The following is a 21,265-nucleotide window of genomic DNA, read 5'->3' as shown; positions in this document are numbered from 1 at the left end:
TAGTTCAATTAAATAGTTGAGTTTCACTCTGCAACCAAAAACCTAGTTTTTAAATACAAACTTTTCCCCAATCCTTTATAATAATGAAGATCAAAATACTTGACTTTATTCATGATTGAGAATATCACAAATCAGCAATTTATTCTTTGAATGAATCCTTTATCTTATCATTTGAATGTGTTTTCTGTATGTGAATTTCTATTTAATGTGAACAGGACTTTTATTTTGGTGTGGTGACATGATGTCATAAGGCTGCGCCGCTCCTGCATCTGTGATTCTGCTGAAGAAAGGTTTGTGTTTTTAATCATCTTCTAAAGTGTTTAAATCAATACAACCCGTCAGTACAATTATATAGAGAACCTTGAAATGAATTATTTTTAATGTAAAATTATAATGTATCTAATTAAATTAATGAACCGTTTTTTTTTTTTTTATCAGTGAAGCACATCCACAAATGAGTAACAGTAAAGGTTCCTAAGCTCCCTATATTGTGAATCAGTTCATCATAAACATGCTGTTTGCTCTCTGGCAAGTAATGTTAGAGAAAGAGATTTTCAAAACCAATTGAGATTCAATTGAATCAAATAATGTAGAGTTTGGAAGCACTTGATTCACAGCATGTAAATGCAACAAGAACAACAACACACACATGTGGAATGATATATATACATACATGTGAATTATAAATGCCTAAATATGAATTGCCTGTATATTCTCTGTTCCTTTAATTTGTAGTGCTAGTTTTGAGTAGTAATGTCAAATCTGATTCATTTCTGCGAAACGGTTCTTTTGGACAGTTCGTTTAAAAAACAGATTAATCGGTTCCTTACGTCATCAAGAAATGATGGCAGTAGATCTGACTGACACACACTCAGAGATTTAGTTTAGAGTGTTTTTCCTTCTGTTAATTATTCTCCTCTTAAACAGGACAGAGTGTCCAAACACAGAAAAACTCCTGGTGAAGCGACTGAGATCCACGTGACGCACTATTATAAAGATGGCGTTTATTAAAGAGGAGAGTGAAGACGTGAAGATTGAAGAAACATTCAGAGTCAAACATGAAGATACTGAGACACAGACAGGTTGGTTTCATTCTCAAAGTTGAACTCAGTTGTTTGATCCTTATTGAAATGTCTAGCTCTACATAAATAAATGATATTTTTGAAGAGTGTCCTAATTAAAGTGGTTTCATTTTTATTTTATTTGAGCCGGTCGCCTCATGTGGACAGAAGAACGACATGACAGCCAGTTATATCTTTTGATAGCTTTATTTTCCTGCACACCAGTACAGTAACAAGTCAAGTCACCTTTATTTATATAGTACTTTATTATTATTATTAGAATTTATTAGGATTAACCCCTTGAGATGTATCATCTCGTTTTCGAGGGGGTCCTTACAATGAAACAATTACAACTTAAAAAACATAACAAGATTACAATTAACAATACATCAACAAACAGGCAGACAACAAAACACCACTTAAAAAAAACAAACAAAAAAACTAAAAAAAACAGTACACAACAACAATGACAGTTTCAGTGATAGCATGTGCAATCTACTTTAAAATAAGATAATAAAGATTGTTTAAACAACCGAAATGACGTAATCGATCTAATATCTACAGGCAAATTATTCCAGTCTAATACGGCTTTAAACATAAATGCTTTCTTACCTACTGTTTTTTTAACACGAGGAACAATAAAATAAGTCTGAAAAGAATGCCTAACTTGGTGGTTTGAAGAAAAAAGTACAAAGTATTGTTGAAGATAACTAGGATAATCAAAATAAATACATTTAAATATAAATTGTAGCCAGTGAATCTGCCTTCTCACATTCAAAGATGGCCACTGAAGTGCATCATACATTATACAGTGGTGAGTGGAAAAAGAACATCCTAAGACGAATCTGCAAATTCTATTATATGCCGAATTAAGTGAGACAAGATCAGATTTTAATGCCGTCTGATAAACCACATCACAGTAGTCAAAAAACAGAAATATTAATTGTGCAACTAGTTTCACGAACACTATAAGAGAAGCAATTTCGAGATCGGTGCAAAATACTCATTCCAACATTGACTTTTCGTAAAACATGATTAATGTGTGGTTTAAAGGAAAGTTTAGAATCAAGCCATACACCAAGATATTTAATAGTGTCAACTCCATGCAGAGGAGTACCGTCTTTACATGAAATAACACAAGAACAGGTTTTGGAGTTAAGTTTATGTCTAGAACCAAAAAACATAGTATAAGACTTAGTTTTATTAAGCACTAATTTATTAGCCAAAAGCCAATCTTGCAAACTATTAAAATCCGATTGAAGAGATAATTGAATTTGTATAGGATCAGAGTTACATGTATATATGACAGTATCATCCGCATAAAGTTGAACCTGACAGTTTTTAAGAAGTAATGGTAGATTATTTACATAAATAGAAAAAAGAAGTGGTCCCAAAACTGAACCTTGAGGCATTCTGCCTTGAGGCAACTGAACCCTGAACCTTAAAAGCGCTATATAAATGAAGGTTTTATTTATATATATATACAGTTGCAATCAGAAATATTCAACCCCCTCTCCTCAAAATACATTATAGTAATGTCGATGAACGACAATGACAATAAATGACAAAAAAACTCAAGCAACAAAAAATATTTATTGATGCATGTTTGAGTTATTTTGACAACAGAAATTTATTTAACTTTGAAGTTCAAATGAAACATTTAACTTTTAACACATGCATGTGCAGTATTATTCAACTCAGCTTCAGTACTTTGTGGAGCATCCTTTAGCTTTTATAATTTCTAACAAATGTTTTCGGTAAGTTTTCTTACACCTCTCGATCGGAATCGTTTGCCTTTTGCTCAGTGATGTTTGATAGCTTCCGTGCTGCAACTGCCTTCTTTAAATCCCACCAAAGATTTTCAATTGGATTTGAATCTGGTGACTGAGAAGGCCATTCTTGGACGTTCCTGGATCTTTTACTAAACCAAGCTTTGGTTGACTTGGAGGTGTGCTTGGGATCATAGTCTTGCTGAAAAGTCCAATGATCACCAAGGTTTAATTTGTCAACAGAAGGCATCACGTTCCTCTTTAAAATGGCCTGGTATTTCTGGGAATCCACGATGCCAGGTACACCATCAATATTGCCAGTTCCTGCCACAGAAAAACAGCCCGACGTCATCAGTGACCCACCTCCATGCTTGACTGTGGGGATGATATTCTTCTGGTCATAAGCCTTTCGCATGCCAGACATGCCGCTGGCCCAAACAGTTCCAGTTTGGTTTAGTCAGTCCATAGAACTGTCTCCCAAAACTCTGTAGTCTTATCCAAATTCCTCCTGGCATATTTTAGTCGACTTCAAAGCTGAAGCAAATGAAGGATCATTATAGAGTTCCCAAAGGCTTAATTATGTTCCAACTCCACTTTAGGTATGGAGGTATTTTTGGTGCAAAACTACTGAACGCCTGTGACAGTGGAATTTGAAGTTGTAGAGAATAGCCACACATGTGTATCAGTAAATTTGAAGTCACAGAGAGAAATGTTTTAAGAGTTGCAAACTTGTAGACTTTTTTTTATCTTCCACAAACACAACACAACAGTCACACCTTCTCAAATTCTTCATTGCAGGTGCACAAATCCTATTCTACAAATCACAAATTAAGAAACTCATACGCTCACATTTTTGCTACAGTTGCTGCAGTGAATATGGTGCAAAACGCATTTACACACCCGCATCAAGAAATGTGAAGTCACGGAGAAATTTTGCTCATCTGCAAATCAGTATGTGAATTCATCCAATGAGAGTTGCACACTTGTAGAATATTTTCTCACAAATGTCTTGTATATTTTTCTAGCACAAACACAAGTACATAACTACAGCTGCTTGAATCTGCTGCGACGAATCTCAAACACTGTTTTTCGCTTTCAAGTGACAAGTTTCGCGCGCTCTCCCTTTTGCACCAAGTGCACCGTGAAATGTGGGGCAAAAGTGAGTTGTGCATCTGTAGAGGCAGTGGGCGGAGCCTACATGAATATTCATGAGTTTCCCGGGCATGCGCGTGGAACTGCTCATTCTAGTTCACGCTCCTCGTTTCTCAGCAGGTTTAATGGATTATTTCAAAAAAGGTAAATATAGTTTCAGCGCGAACTTAAACTACAATTGTGTATCGTTTTGTTAAATTCATAATGTTGTTATTAATTCGTCACTGACTGAATGATTGCTGGCATTCACTTCGTGTAGGCCTATATACAGTAGCTACAGCAAACTTCAACTCGCCGTATAAATTGCACCTTGCGAAGCTTTAAAACTGTGGCTTTTACTAATTATTATCATTTGTTGATTGCAATAAATTAAATAAACCTTCACAAATGTATCTGTGGGCTAACACTTTTTAAAATATATATAATATATCCTGGTGTGATTGTTCTTAAATTCTTGTTCGTTTAAATAAGCCAAATCATTTAAGACCAAACTCAAGCATGAATGTGTTGCTTTAATACATACGTACAATTTGGATTAAACAAAATTGTATGGACAAAAGTGGATAAATTACATTTGATACAACTAGGTTTCTGTAAATGAGAAACAAAAAACACTTAACATTATTTTACGGAATAAGAGCATGCGCGTGGAACTGCTCATTCTAGTTCACGCTCCTCGTTTCTCAGCAGGTTTAATGGATTATTTAAAAAAAGGTAAATATAGTTTCAGCGCGAACTTAAACTACAATTGTGTATCATTTCATAAAGTTCATAATGTTTTTATTAGTTTGCACGTTTTGTGTATTCGTTAATGACTAAATGATTGCTGGCATTCACTTCGTGTAGGCCTATATAAAGCACAGCAAACTTCAACTCGTTCATTTCGTTGTGCTTTTCCTCTGTACATTGCAATGCTTTAAACTGTCTTTTGTTATCATTTGTTGAATGTCACTGCAATAAAAATTTTTTTTTTTTTAAATAACGTTCCACTTTTACCGTAAAACCCAAAATTCCAGAACACCTGAATGATTACAGCAACACTTATTTCCAACAGAAGAGCAGAATATTCCTAAATACATGAACCATTACCATTTAATTTATTTATTGCTAAGCTCTTCTGATACCTTACCTTATGAAGCTTTACAACTGTGTCATCTCTGGCAATAATCTCTGGGAAATAACTCCACAACCATATCCATGTCCAAATAAACATTTTGCACCCTATACTGATGTTTCTCTTTGTCATGTTCTTTCTTTGACCTTATGTGTTGCTCTGTGTGCCTGGATGATACACAATGATGACCATTGATACAAATGCATGATCTACTTCTGACTTGAACTCTTGAAAATGAAACCTTTAAACTTTGTTGGATCAATGTTAAAACATGACATTCTGGTATTTAAGATTTGCATGACAAAAGTTTGGAATCACTATGATTTAAGAAATGTTATACTTTTATAGCAGGCAAGGTCAATTTCCACACTTCATTAAGCAACACAACCATTTTCAACTGTGATAATAATCAGAAATGTTTCTTGAGCAGCAAATCAGTATTAGAATGATTTCTGAAGGGTCATGTGACACTGAAATCTAGAGTAAAATGAGCTCTGCCATCACAATATATTTTTAAAAACATTAAAATAGAAAACAGTTGATAAAAATATTTCACAATATTACTGTTTTTCAGATAAATCTAGTCTTGGTACCTTAGAGGTACCTTACCTTAGAACCTTACTAATACCAAACTTTTGAACCGTGTATATATTATTAAATCAAAACCAGCACAAGCACACCTTGCAATCAAAACATTAAAAATAATATTGTTACATTATTTTGCCAGTATGTTTGTAAATTTTTTTTTTTTAGAACATCAAATTGGTGGCTTATTATATTCCGTAAAATAATGTTAAGTGTTTTTTGTTTCTCATTTACAGTAACCTAGTTGTATCAAATGTAATTTATCCACTTTTGTCCATACAATTTTGCTTAATCCAAATTGTACGTATGTATTAAAGCAACACATTCATGCTTGAGTTTGGTCTTAAATGATTTGGCTTATTTAAACGAACAAGAATTTAAGAACAATCACACCAGGATATATTATATATATTTTAAAAAGTGTTAGCCCACAGATACATTTGTGAAGGTTTATTTAATTTATTGCAATCAACAAATGATAATAATTAGTAAAAGCCACAGTTTTAAAGCTTCGCAAGGTGCAATTTATACGGCGAGTTGAAGTTTGCTGTAGCTACTGTATATAGGCCTACACGAAGTGAATGCCAGCAATCATTCAGTCAGTGACGAATTAATAACAACATTATGAATTTAACAAAACGATACACAATTGTAGTTTAAGTTCGCGCTGAAACTATATTTACCTTTTTTGAAATAATCCATTAAACCTGCTGAGAAACGAGGAGCGTGAACTAGAATGAGCAGTTCCACGCGCATGCCCGGGAAACTCATGAATATTCATGTAGGCTCCGCCCACTGCCTCTACAGATGCACAACTCACTTTTGCCCCACATTTCACGGTGCACTTGGTGCAAAAGGGAGAGCGCGCGAAACTTGTCACTTGAAAGCGAAAAACAGTGTTTGAGATTCGTCGCAGCAGATTCAAGCAGCTGTAGTTATGTACTTGTGTTTGTGCTAGAAAAATATACAAGACATTTGTGAGAACATATTCTACAAGTGTGCAACTCTCATTGGATGAATTCACATACTGATTTGCAGATGAGCAAAATTTCTCTGTGACTTCACATTTCTTGATGCGGGTGTGTAAATGCGTTTTGCACCATATTCACTGCAGCAACTGTAGCAAAAATGTGAGCGTATGAGTTTCTTAATTTGTGATTTGTAGAATAGGATTTGTGCACCTGCAATGAAGAATTTGAGAAGGTGTGACTGTTGTGTTGTGTTTGTGGAAGATAAAAAAAAGTCTACAAGTTTGCAACTCTTAAAACATTTCTCTCTGTGACTTCAAATTTACTGATACACATGTGTGGCTATTCTCTACAACTTCAAATTCCACTGTCACAGGCGTTCAGTAGTTTTGCACCAAAAATACCTCCATATTAGGCCATAAAAACTTTCAGAAAGCTTTAAAAACAACAATATTATATATATGGGTTGAATAACTGTGACATGGCTATCTTTGCAAGATATCCTGTTTCACACAAATACTACATCATGCATTTTCTGTGCTAATTTTATTTATCCCCTCCTTGAACTGCCACCTTACCGTGGTGGAGGGGTTTGAGTACCCGAACGACCCTAGGAGCTATGTTGTCTGGGGCTATATGCCCCTGGTAGGGTCTCCCAAGGCAAAACAGGTCCTAGGTGACGGGTCAGACTAAGAGCGGTTAAAAAAAAACCCTTATGATGCCTATAAATTTGAGGACCATGACGTCGCCCGGCATGGCGCAGCCGGGGCCCCACCCTAGAGTCAGGCCCGGGGTTGGGGCTCGTATGCGAGCGCCTGGTGGTCGGGCCTCCCCCATGGGGTCCGGCCGGGCTCAACCCGAAGGAGCGACGTGGGGCCGCCCTCCCGTGGACCCACCACCTGCAGGAGGGACCGTAAGGGGCCGGTGCTTAGTGGATTGGGCGGCAGTCGAAGGCGGGGGCCTCAACAACCTGATCCCTGGACACGGAATCTAGCTCTGGGGACATGGAATGTCACCTCTCTGGCGGGGAAGGAGCCTGAGATTGTGCGTGAGATTCAGAGATTCCGGCTAGAGATAGTCGGGATCACCTCCACGCATGGCTTGGGCTCTGGAACCACACTCCTTGAGAGAGGATGGACTCTTCACCACTCTGGAGTTGCTCATGGTGAGAGGCGGCGGGCTGGTATGGGTTTGCTTATAGCCCCCCAGCTCAGCCGCCAACAGTGACACCTGGAGGGGCGTGATTGGGAGGAACGGCCCCCCTGATCTGAACCCGAGTGGTGTTCTGTTATTGGACTTCTGTGCTAGTAACAGTTTGTCCATAACGAACACCATGTTCAAGCATAAGGGTGTCCATCAGTGCACATGGCACCAGGACACCCTAAGCCGGAGGTCGATGATCGACTTTGTGGTTGTTTCATCTGACCACCGGCCGTATGTCTTGGACACTCGGGTGAAGAGAGGGGCGGAGCTGTCAACTGATCACCACCTGGTGGTGAGTTGGATCCGATGGCAGGGGAGGAAGCTGGACAGACTCGGCAGACCCAAACGTACTGTGAGGGTCTGTTGGGAACGTTTGGCCAAATCCCCTGTCAGAGAGATCTTCAACTTCCACCTCCGGCAGAGCTTCGACCAGATCCTGAGGTAATCTGGAGATATTGAGTCCGAGTGGACCATGTTCTCCACCTCCATTGTCAACGCTAAGGTCTCCGGTGCCAGTCAAGGCGGCAATCCCCGAACCCGGTGGTGGACACCGAAAGTAAGGGATGCCGTCAAGTTGAAGAAGGAGTCCTATCAGGCCTGGCTGGCTTGTGGTACTCCTGAGGCAGCTGACGGGTACCGACAGGCCAAGCGGACTGCAGCCCGGGTGGTTGTGGAGGCAAAAACTCGGGCCTGGGAGGAGTTCGGTGAGGCCATGGAGAAGGACTATCGGTCGGCCTCGAAGAGATTCTGGCAAACCGTCCGGCGCCTCAGGAGGGGGAAGCAGTGCCCTACCAATGCTGTTGACCTCGACTGGGGATGTCATCAGACGGTGGAAGGAATACTTTCGAGGATCTCCTCAATCCCGCCATCACGTCTTCCATTGAGGAAGCAGAGGCTGAGGGCTCGGAGGTGGACTCGTCCATCACCCGGGCTGAAGTCACCGAGGTAGTCAAGAAACTCCTCGGTGGCAAGGCACCGGGGGTGGATGAGATCCGCCCCGAGTACCTCAAGTCTCTGGGTGTTGTGGGGCTGTCTTGGCTGACACCTCTGCAGCATCGCGTGGCGGTCGGGAACAGTACCTTTGGACTGGCAGACCGGGGTGGTGGTCCCTCTTTTTAAGAAGGGGGACCGGAGGGTGTGCTCCAACTATAGGGGGATCACACTTCTCAGCCTCCCCGGGAAAGTCTATGCCAGGGTACTGGAGAGGAGAATACGGCCGATAGTAGAACCTCGGATTCAGGAGGAACAGTGCGGTTTTCGTCCCGGTCGTGGAACACTGGACCAGCTCTATACCCTCTCCAGGGTGCTGGAGGGTTCATGGGAGTTTGCCCAACCAATCCACATGTGCTTTGTGGATTTGGAGAAGGCATTCGACTGTGTCCCTCGCGGCATCTTGTGGAGAGTGCTCTGTGAGTATGGGGTCTGGGGCCCTTTGCTAAGGGCTATCCGGTCCCTGTACGACCGGAGCAGGAGCTTGGCTTGCATTGCCGGCAGTAAGTCAGACTTGTTCCCGGTGCATGTCGGACTCCGGCAGGGCTGCCCTTTGTCGCCGGTTCTGTTCATAATTTTTATGGACAGAATTTCTAGGTGCAGCCAGGGGCCGGAGGGTGTCAGGTTTGGGGACCACACGATTTCATCTCTGCTCTTTGCGGATGATGTTGTCGTGCTGGCCCCATCGGACCAGGACCTTCAGCATGCACTGGGACGGTTTGCAGCCAAGTGTGAAGCGGCTGGGATGAGAATCAGCGCCTCCAAATCCGAGGCCATGGTTCTCAGTCGGAAAAGGGTGGCTTGCCCGCTTCAGGTTGGTGGAGAGTTCCTGCCTCAAGTGGAGGAGTTCAAGTATCTTGGGGTCTTGTTCACGAGTGAGGGAAGGATGGAACGGGAGATTGACAGACGGATCGGTGCAGCTTCTGCAGTAATGCGATCACTGTACCGGTCTGTCGTGGTGCGGCGAAGCTCTCGATTTACCGGTCAATTTACATTCCTACTCTCACCTATGGTCATGAGCTGTGGGTCATGACCGAAAGGACGAGATCCCGGATACAGGCGGCCAAAATGAGCTTTCTCCGCAGGGTGGCTGGGTGATCCCTTAGAGATAGGGTGAGAAGCTCGGTCACTCGGGAGGAGCTCAGAGTAGAGCTGCTGCTCCTCCACATCGAGAGGGGTCAGCTGAGGTGGCTCGGGCATCTTTTCCGGATGCCTCCTGGACGCCTTCCCGGGAAGGCCCTGGGAAAGACCTAGGACACGCTGGGAACACGGCTGGCCTGGGAACACCTCGGTGTCCCCCCGGAAGAGCTGGAGGAAGTGTCTAGGGAGAGGGAAGTCTGGGCTCTGCTTAGACTGCTGCCCCCGCGACCCGGCCCCGGATAAGCGGAAGAAGATGGATGGATGGATTTTATTGATCAACTCATCAAGAAATCATCCAATGCAGAATCTTGCTCTTTGAAAAAACTTTAATTGATAAATTCTTAAAATCTTTAGGGGGTTGAATATTTCTGATTGCAACTGTATATATGAAAAAATTTGCAGTTTCTTGTTGTTACGCCCTTATTAGGGAGCAACAATGAAGGAGGAGGAAACGTTTACGGCGGTTACAATACTCTTTTTATTTACACATTCTTTATAACAAAGACTGTCTCTCAAGTTCTCGCTATACGCCGCAACGCCGATCAACATCTCGGTCCTGGCCAAGGATCGATGTGACAGAATGGAACGCTCACTAAGGACGCCAAACAGGAAGCTTTTATTGACAGGCACACCTGTGCACCGGTGCACCCAATCCACCTGATTACCTTAGCTCCGCAGCGCACCTGTAGGAGGAGCAAAACACACCCAGACACGGCAAAGACGACAATACAAAGTATACAGCCGTGACACTTGTTGAGTAAAATGAACACTTTTGATTATATGGTTTCCATTGCAGGTTTGGTCTTAAATATCATATAAGGTGGTATTAAAAAGGTCTTAAAAAGTCTTACATTTAACTTGTTTATATCTCTAGACACCCAGATAGCAGTACATTTGCTAAAATCTAACACCTTAGTCATCCCATCATTTATATCATTATTAATATAACCGGGCAAAACTTCACTACTCTAAGTTAGCAGTGTAAAACTGAGTATTGTTGTCATAACAGTGAATGACAATGTCCCTTAGGGGAAGCATAAACAATGAGAAAAGCAGAGGACCTAATACTGAGCCTTGTGGCACACCATACTTGTGTTTGCATAATTATATATTTAATATATTTAAATTTAATAACATAATTATCAATATCAGAGAACGTTGTGGTCTCTGTTGTCAAAAGATCTAATTAACTTTAGTATCTTTAGTTTATGTGCTACAATGGGGCTTAAATTCTGACTGAAATATTGTTTTTCTGCAAAACTGAGCATAGTTGAGAGGACAATATTTTATTCTAACATTTTGGGATTGATCTATAATAAACCAATTATTCTGGGTGAAGTGATAAGGGGTTTGATAACTTCCAGCTTTCATGGACTAAAGCTTTTTTTATGTTCTAATGAAAGTGAACAGTTAATATTGAGAAGAGATTGTGAGATTACTCTTTCAATAGCTCAGTGTATATCGGATCTAGCATACAAGTTGTTGGTTTTTATCTTGGTTCTTTATTGTGGTTTTGATTTCTGTTGCTTTGTGCCATTAAACGGGAGTTAAATTATTATTATTTTTTTTTTTTTCATTTTAGACAAGATGGTGCTCAAAGAGGAGAGTCAACAACTGAATGAAACTGAAGAGGAAAATCAATTTGAGAAACATCATGATTTAATGACTGGAGAGAAGCTTTTCACGTGCCGTCAGTGTGGAAAAAGTTTCACTCAAAAACAAAGCCTTGAAGTTCACACGAGAATCCACACTGGAGAGAAGCCTTACCATTGCAATCAGTGCGGAAAGAGTTTTAAACATAAAAAAAATCTTGATTGCCACATGAGAATCCACACTGGAGAGAACCTGTTCACATGTGATCAGTGTGGAAAGAGCTTCACAATAGAGCTAAACCTTAGGTGTCACATGAACAGTCACACTGGAGAGAAACCGTTCACATGTCATCAGTGTGGAAAGAGTTTCGCTCATATCAGTAACCTCTGCGTTCACATGAGAGTTCACACTGGAGTGAAGCCTTACACCTGCAAACCGTGTGGGAAGAGCTTCACACAAAAAGGAAATCTTGAGACTCACATGAAAATTCACACAGGAGAAAAGACATTCATCTGCCAACAGTGTGGAAAGAGTTTCACAACAGAACAAAACTTTAGGTATCACATGAGAATCCACACTGGAGAAAAGCCTTTCATCTGCCAACAGTGTCGAAAGAGCTTCACAACAGAACAAAACCTTAGGTGTCACATGAACAGTCACACTGGAGAGAAACCATTCACATGTCATCAGTGTGGAAAAAGTTTCACGTATAACACAAGCCTCTGCGTTCACATGAGACTTCACACTGGAGAGAAGCCTTCTCTCCAGTGTGGCAAAAAAAATAGGCAAAAAAAATAAATATTTCATCCAGTGGTCAGTTTTGAGATTTTGGGCTAGTTTACTCCTTCAATATGTGTTCTTTCAAACTGCTATAAAGAAAACGTTGAACATATACATTAAGATGTGTATTTTATGACATTTTGTTTACTTGCGGCAGTAAGTTTCTCTCGAATTTACCAGGAAGGTAGCATTCCAACGCGACACGCCGAGTTCCGTCTGTTTACTGAAGTCTGTCAAGAACAAACTTTAAGACTCACATGAGAATTCACACTGGAGAGAAGCCGTTTGCTTGTGATCAGTGTGAAAAAAGTTATAGATATAAATCACATCTTGATCTTGACATATAAAACAGTTCTCTCCTGAGTGATTCCTCATGTGAAGACTTTGGAAAGAGTATCATATGTAGAACAAACTTTAAGACTCACATGAGAGTTCACACTGGAGAAAAGCCTTTCACCTGTCCTCAGTGTGGAAAGAGCTTCACGATTAAAATGTGGGAATGCAAATTTATTAAAATGTTTAATTTAGGTTTACATTGAATTTAGCATGTTAAGGTTAGGTATAAATTATGATTATCAGAGTTTTCTAGCAAAAGACTCTGGTCAGTCCTGTTTTACTGAAACTCTTGGAGTTTGTGTTTTAGCAAGAAAGTCCAGCCAGTCCTGTACTCTGGTCTCAGTGTTTGAATAGATATGCTGAGTGGATTAGGGTGGGCAATGCTCTCAGTCTAGAACCGGTTCCTAAACCTGTCTTTTTCGGTTCCTGCCCCTAAATGTATATAAACTGTAAGAGAACATTCACGTTAGACTTGGTGACTGCAGCTACCGACAGCTCGTGTTCTCAATAAAGAATCCTGCTGAAGAAACAACCAAGTCTCCTGGTCTTCGATTCTGAGTTTACAACAACTTGGTGCCGTGACCCGGATGGAGAAAAAGGAAACTCAAAGAACTTCAAGCTCAAAGACCTGAATCCAGATTGAAACAGCAAGCTCAACAAAAGATCTGCTTTCCAGACTGCATCTTTTGGAATCCAGAGCGAAACTTCCAGCTAAACAAAGATTACCAGACTGAATTTTTCCAGCTTCCTCCAGATTGAAACTTCAAGCTCAAAGATCTCAAAGCCTGACTGAGTTCCAGAATCTTCCTTTACAAAAGATTCGGTGAGTTTCACTCCATTCAAAGAACCGCTACAGACCAGTATATGTGTTTATCCTCTGCGCCGTTCAGAGAAGAGTTAACAGACAGTTGCAGGGTTTTGTTAACTAAGTTATCCTCTAAAAAAAAGTTTTTTTAGAGATGAAAGATACCCTCTGCCAGTCAGGGAAGATTAACATTACAGGTTAATATTGTTTCATCCTCTTGCTAGAGAAGGTTTTATCCTTTATAAAGTTAGGGAAGAGTTAGCATCAAGTGCTAATAGTTGGTATCCTTTGCTTTAGGCAGAGAAGAATTAGTTTTACGTGCTAGTTATTTCAGTTGATCCTCTGTTTTTGTAGGCAGGGAAGATTTTAGCGTAAATTGCTAATATTTTGGTTTATCCTCTGTTTTTTTTTTTGTAGGCAGGGAGGTTAAGTGTGAAGTGTTGGTCATTTGGAAAGTTAACAATAGCTGATGTGTTAACAAGTGTACCCTAGAGAAGTTTTAGTTTTTTTTATATTGTGTGGTAACAAAGAAAACTCACAGAAATGTTTAGAAAAAATGCCAGACTGATCCCCACAACGGAAAAAGGTGGTTTTGCGATTCCATTGTGGTCAGAAAGTGAATTCCAAAATATGTTAAGAGAACAAATGGACCTAATAGTCACTGAAAAGGTTAGACAGGAACTAACTCAGAAATATGAAATTCACCCAGACAAAACTTGGTCAGTAGATGAGTGTAAAAAGGTGCTTGGAGCAAGCATCCGCAAAAACCATATGAAGGGCATTATTTGTTGTCACCGAGAATTTGTTTTAGCAAAAGCTACAGAACAGTCTTAGCGCAACTCAGAGCTAGAGAAACAGATCAATGAGCTACGTGCTAGAATATCTTCGTTGACTAAGAAATTGAGCCGCAGCAAAGCTATAGAAAAAACTGATGTAGAAGTTAGTCAGCCGGATAACATTTATCCTGACTTAAAAGCTTTCTTTGAAACAGATGTAGCCATCCAATCAGTAACTGATAAGCCAGTAGATTCAGTGAAGGTGTGTGGGGCAAGGAGGTCTCAGGGAATTGAGGGAACTGAAAGTGTTCCTCTCAACTCTTCTGTTGTACAAATACAAACTGTTGTCAAAGCGCTAGGACCTAAAGATGTAGAGAGACTATCCCAGAGCCTACCCTCAGCACGCACACATTTTTCTGAATTTAGAAGAGCATTGATAAGTAAAATGCGTCTTTACGACATGTCGTTGCCAGAAGTAACACAGCTGATGTCACAAATTCTAACTGAATCTGAATTCAACAATTTTGAGTCTGCTGTTACGTCTGAACTACAACATGCCAGGTAAAGGAGATTTGAGAGAAGGTGTTTTGAAAATCCTAAAGAATCTCTTAGGACCCAAAATAGATTGGTCGAAAGTTACTAGATGTGTACAAAAGAAAGGAGAGACTATAAGTGAATACACTGAAAGATTTTGTCAGGCAGCTGCAACTTACAGTGGAATAGTGGAGGATTCTGAAAGTGTTTTCTCCGCCTACTACCATTAAAACACTACGCTCATTTTTAGGAACAGCAGGTTACTGTAGACAGTGGATTGAAGAATATGCCTCGATTGCTCAGCCTCTCTATGACTTGTTGAAAGGCCATGGTAAAGATTCAGATATTGTTTGTATGGAAGAACTTCACCTCAAAGCATTCAATGATTTGAAGAGAGCACTATGTCAAGCACCAGCATTAGGAATTTCCCAAGCTGATAGACCCTATGTGCTTTATGTCCATGAACACTTGGGCTTTATGACTGCATGTCTAATGCAAGACCAGGGGGGCAGTTTACGTCCAATTCATTACTATTCTGGTAAACTTGACATAGTAGCTCAAGGTATGGGACCATGCCTCAGAGCAGTACAGGCAGTTCATCTAGCGCTTCAGGCTTCATCAGTAATGGTGTTAGGTCAGACGGTAAATGTAAAATGCCCTCACGCAGTGTCCGCACTAATGAATCAAGCAAAAGTCACTTCTGTCACTTCCTCTCGTTGGGGAAATTGGTTAACTACTCTCACAGCCCCGAACATTGTTTTACAGCGTGCACCAGTCACGAACCCCTCATCATGTATGATGTCTGCAATGACTGAAGTTGTGTTAGAGGATGAAGGCGAAATGACTCATGATTGTGTTACGCTTACATATGCAGCGACAACTGAAATAGCAGAAACTCCCATAGAAAATGCAGAATTTGAGTTGTTTGTTGATGGTTCAGCTCAAGTAATTGAAGGGAACAGACGAGCAGGTTATGCAGTAACGTCCACCACTGAGGTGGTAGCTTCAGGTCGTCTTCCAGATCATTTTTCAGCTCAGGCTGCAGAACTGGTAGCTTTAACTAGAGCATGCACACTAGCTTCAGGATCAGTTGCAAATATCTACACAGATTCCAGGTATGCTTTTGGGGTTATTCATGATTTTGGTGTCATTTGGCAAAGCAGACAGTTTCTAACTTCTGCTGGATCCCCCATTAAGCATGCTGAATTAGTGAAAGATCTTATGTTTGCCATGAAACTTCCAAAGAAATTAGCGGTGATCAAAGTGAAAGCACATCTCACAACTAACACTACAGAAGCTAAAGGTAATGCTCTTGCAGATGTAGCAGCTAAACAGGCTTGTTTTTATGTAACTGTACAAGTGTGTTCAGGTAGTACAGCACAGAAGACAATTCTGCCTCCTGAATCTATCATTGATTTGTACAAAGATGTTCCTCTATATGAAGCATGGACATGGTTAGACAAAGGAGCCACCGTTGATTCATCTGGCTGCTGGACCAAAGGGGGGAAGTATGTTGCTCCCAAATCACTGCTGCCATATTTGGCTCAACAAACACACAATTTGGGTCACAGTGGTCCAGCAACGATGAATCACAGGTTCTCAAATCAATGGTGGAATCCAAAATTCAGAAATGTAGCCACAGAAACAGCCAAAAGGTGTGTTACATGTCAGAAAAATAATGATGTACCAGCAGCCATTACACCAGCAGCACATACCCCAGCTCCACCAGGACCATTTCGTCATTTGCAAGTTGATTACATATCGTTGCCTCGTTGTAAGGGAAAAACTGACGTTTTGGTAGTAATAGACAAGTTCTCAAGATGGATAGAAACTTATCCAACAGGGCGTGCTACAGCTGCACATACTGCTAAATGTCTTGTCACTGATTTCATTCCCAGATGGGGATTACCAGATTGCATTGACTCAGATCAAGGTACACACTTCACAGGACAGGTTGTCAAGGAGGTGTCTAGAATGTTGAAGGTTAAGTGGAATCTGCACTGTCCCTACAGGCCACAAGCATCAGGACAGGTTGAAAGGGCAAACAGAACAATCAAAAACAGGCTAAGCAAAATGCATCAGGAAGGAGTGTCATGGGTTGAAGCACTGCCAGCAGTACTGTGTAGTATGAGAGCGTCACCTAACAGATCAGTAGGACTGAGCCCTCATTGAGATTATTACAGGACGCCCAATGCAGATGCCAGGTGTGATTGATCTTAGAAATGCTGATGTTCACATTTCCTCAGATGCCCTGATCTCTTACTGTGAACACCTTACAAAGGCAGTACAGAGTGCCAGAGAGAGAGTTGAGTCATGTTGGCAGACTCCACCAGAAGGTGGACACACAATCATCCCAGGTCAGTGGGTCATGATAAAATCATTCAGACACAAGCCGTTAGAACCTAAGTGGCATGGACCACATCAAGTAATGATGATTACAGCAGCTGCAGTATTGTGTCAGGGAAGAAAAACATGGACTCATGTGTCACATTGCAAAGTGGTTCCTCCCCCTACAGGGATAGGATAGGACACGTGGACCAGTGAGGAGCCCAGGAAGAACTGGAAGCAACAGGCTTTCGGGGGCCAACCCTGTGGTGAAGATTCCCTTATAGGCCCTTCCCAACCATAGTCCATCCTCACCTCACTGTTCCTTTTAGGTGTCTCATGAATTAAGAAATAGGGAAAGAAGGAACCACAATTAGCAGATACAGATTGAACAGAGGATACAACCCTAATGTTTGTAGTCTTTACAATGAATACTGGTCTGTTGCAGTTGTTTGTTTGTTTTTTTTTGTTTGTTTTTTTCTCTTTCTTAAACTCTGTGCCGACACCACTTGACGGTTATCCTGAGAACCATATGCACTGACCTACACACCTGCATATACCCAACCTCCAGAAAACAACTAGACCAACTGCAGAGACTACAACCAACACAGAAGAAAAAAAATACACAACGCAGAAACTCATCTACGGGAACTTCAGTCATCCAGCAACATGATCAAGATTGCCTTAATACTAACCATCATGGACATAGCACAAAGTGTAGACCCCAGAAACAACATATTCTTAGAGCTGATGAATATGTCAAGAAATGCCTTGTTTGCTGGAAAGAACGTTTGCATGCCACACGCACCTTCTGTAGGAGCAGGAATCCCATGGGTGGCACACCTTATCTCCAAATGTGACACGTGTACCTTATTCCATCATCATACCAGCGGAGTGTTCAACAAAGATACATGTCACAACGTAACCATTCCTTCAACTTCTCAGTGTTGCATTCCTGGACTACCATCCTGCAACCTAACTTCAGCTACTCCCATCATGACAGATCTACTCCTGCCAATGATGTTCCACTGGTGCATGGAAAACTATGCTCCAGCATCGACTCCACTGGGTGAAATTCCTCGTGAACGTTGCAGTTTTGTGATTGAAAGAGGAACAGATGAATCCCATGTGTACGTTACTACTACAGAGAAGAAACAGGAAAATGACATAATCGAGTGTCTCTCCAGGAACCCATCCCTACCGAAACTTTTTGCAATAAATCAGTGGTGTATGATTCCTCCACCAACTGGCACTTTTTGGTTATGTGGAACTTCTGTCTACAGCATCCTACCCAGCCAATTCAACGGCAGGTGCACCCTGGTTTATGTTCTGCCAGCTATCAGAGAAAACACACACTCCACTCCAAGCTCTCCACAGTTACATGATTCAGCTCCTTCTACCAACAAAGATGGCTGCATTCCAGGACTCACTTGTGTTCAAACGTGGTGGTCAAGAACTCTTGGAGCCTTAATCCCATCGTATGGTGTCATGCAGGCTCTCGATCAAGTCAGAAGCCTGTCGGATTCTGTACAGAAATTGGCCAATGATACGGCTTTGGCCCTGGGCAACATCACGAACACTCTCGCTTCGCACAAGATAATGATCTTACAGAACAGAGTAGCCTTGGATTACATTCTTGCAACGCAAGAAGGAGCCTGCACCATTATTGGCCCTGAGTGCTGCACCGGGTTAATGGATCCAACAGAGAATTTGAACAAAATCCAACAAGACATTCTTGATCTTTCAACAAAATTACACCAGATGACTGAAGACAATTCTTCATGGTTCGGAAACTTGATTGGTAAACCCTGGCTGTGGATTAAAGAAATAGCAATGCTGCTGTTATTTCTCCTACTGGCGTTCTACGTATGCTTCCACAGTATCAAGTGTTTCATTCAACAAATGACTCACGCCTCGCACGAGATAATGACTGGTCCAACCATAAAAGAATATTACCCGTAAGAACTTCACGGACCCTAATTGCATGTTTGTTTCTGTGTGAAAACATGCAATTACAGATGAACAACACAGATCATGCTTTGTGCCTGTAACTATCACACGTTACAAGAATGAACTTGCTTTGTACCTGTAACTTACACAAGTTACAAGATTGAACTTGCAATGTGCCTGTAACTTACACAAGTTATAAGAATGAACTTTTAAGTGTCTAAATTTTGTAACGGAAGGCAGGTCACCCGGCCTGCCTGTTGATTAAATTAGCATCATCACCCGGTGATCAACACCCCCCCCTCCAGTCTCGGTGATCTAATTAACTACTGGAATCCTCATTTACACGTCCCTCTATTGTCTTGGACTCCGACGTTCCGGACGTATAGACTGGATGGCGCCTAACATTTGCATAAATCATTGAACCCTGATCCGACGACCACTAATCTCATGACGAGTAAACAAGAAACCCTTCTGTTCGAATGATTTGCTGAATAAGGGGGTGCCAAAAGGTCTGAAAATCTGCTTCCCTCCAGGGATTTTCACAGCATCGAACATCTCACAAACAAACCACGAACTGTTAAACAGATGTTCGACCAAAGGCCCATTGATTGTAAAACGCACATACATACGTATACATACATACTGATTCCCCCTCAAAGGGGGGGGGGGGGGGGGGACCAGTTCACGCAGCGGACACGACCTCGTGAGCTGAAGAGGACTAAACGCACACACACAAAACACAGAGAAGCTCAAATGCCTGGACATTATGATCAAAATCACTCTTTTCTATATATTTTTTAAATGTATTCGTATTGTACGTTATGGTCCTTATATGGAAGACCGCTATAACTAAGTTTTAAGGTATAATCAAAAAGTGAAATGCTTATTATATTGAAGAATCATGTAACTCTGTGTTATTAACTGCCAGAACCACGGTCAGTGGTATCATTGTGTTCAGGAAGAACCAACGGTGTTGAATTCTTAACTCAACCTATAAAATTACGCATTCTTTCATTAATACCAGTTTTATAACTGTTTATGAACGAGTTTATCCCGTCAGCATATAGTCGGAAGAGGCGTGGGCCCTCGCAAAACGTAAGGAGGTGGCCACAATCGTCCTTCCAGACGATTGGGTCACGCACATGAGAAGGCGTGACTTTAGCTCCTTCAAAACACGGCGCCATATCTCTCGATCCTCGCAGTTCGCCAGAGAGAGAGAGAGACCCGCCTCCTTCCTTCCTCCAAGAAACCTCCGTTCTCCTTTTATTTCGTTTTTATTCTAAGTCTTTCTTTTCTTGATAGTTTACCTCAGTTTGATAATTTGCTTACAAACCAACGAAACCAACTTAAGGCTAAATCATCTTTGGCTAACTTTAACGAACGCTCTGAGTTACCATCGCAACAAACCCCGCCTGGACGAAGCGTCTGACCACGGGTTCCAGGCTCCTTTGTTACACGAGACGCACACAAGAGGGCCTCACTGAGCAAGTACTGTATATCCTTAAATTCGCAATCCGAAAGAAATGCTGTTTAAGTTGTCTAAGAATTACTAGAAACTGTTGGGGTCTCGTTGAGAAGTCATGTTTTAAACTGTTGTGCCTTTCTTCCTTTTTCTAAACTCTCACTCACTCTTACACACTCACTTACTCTCACTCACTCTTACACACACACACACACACACATTAAAACACCCACACGCACGTGCTCCCACATACACACACGCACGCGCTCCCAAAAACCCACACATGCGCTCACACACACACCCTCCTACGCGCTCTAACTAGCTTACGCACACACCTAAATTACTCTAACTTTCCTCTCTCTCTCCATATCTCTCTTTCTATCTCTCTCTTAATTTTGTTTATTTTACTTTGTTTTATTTCCTGTTTGCGATCGTTTATATTGTTTGTTTGTTATGCATATTTACTCCTGCGTGATTGAAATAGTACATGTAATCTTTAGTTGCTTGATTAAAAATCCTATAATCTGCTGAAGTGAATCTGTCTCATATTGTTCCATCGCTAAAGTCCCTGAAAGTGTGATCTTACCTAAAGCTCTACTAGATTTTAATATCACAATCTGTAAGTTGTCTAAAACACGCAAGTATCGCTTCTTGTGGCCACAGGAGAGGTAGTTGTCGGTGTTAAAGACGATAGGTTTCTGTTCAGAAATTGTACCTGCTGT

The 21,265-nt window shown here is 41.2% G+C and overlaps 1 protein-coding gene and 1 long non-coding RNA gene across 2 annotated transcripts; one reads left to right on the top strand and one right to left on the bottom strand.

The window, feature by feature from the left end:
• Positions 1-942: 942 nt before the first annotated feature.
• On the top strand, positions 943-21,070 carry LOC309497014 (syncytin-A). Its single transcript, XM_082167260.1, has 2 exons — positions 943-1,082; positions 11,565-21,070. The coding sequence occupies exon 2, from the start codon at positions 17,801-17,803 to the stop codon at positions 19,091-19,093; it is 1,293 nt and encodes a 430-aa protein (XP_082023386.1). The 5' UTR covers positions 943-1,082; positions 11,565-17,800; the 3' UTR covers positions 19,094-21,070.
• On the bottom strand, positions 8,965-11,549 carry LOC309497066. Its single transcript, XR_014205343.1, has 2 exons — positions 10,010-11,549; positions 8,965-9,971 (listed from the first exon to the last, which is right to left on the bottom strand). It is a non-coding gene; the product is annotated as an uncharacterized lncRNA (long non-coding RNA).
• Positions 21,071-21,265: the final 195 nt, after the last annotated feature.

This window comes from Leuciscus leuciscus (genome assembly GCF_965113295.1).
Source record: "Leuciscus leuciscus genome assembly, chromosome: 4".
Taxonomy (NCBI): Eukaryota; Metazoa; Chordata; class Actinopteri; order Cypriniformes; family Leuciscidae; genus Leuciscus; species Leuciscus leuciscus.
Note: the sequence above shows the minus strand (reverse complement) of the source record. Positions and strands in the feature narration are given on the sequence as shown.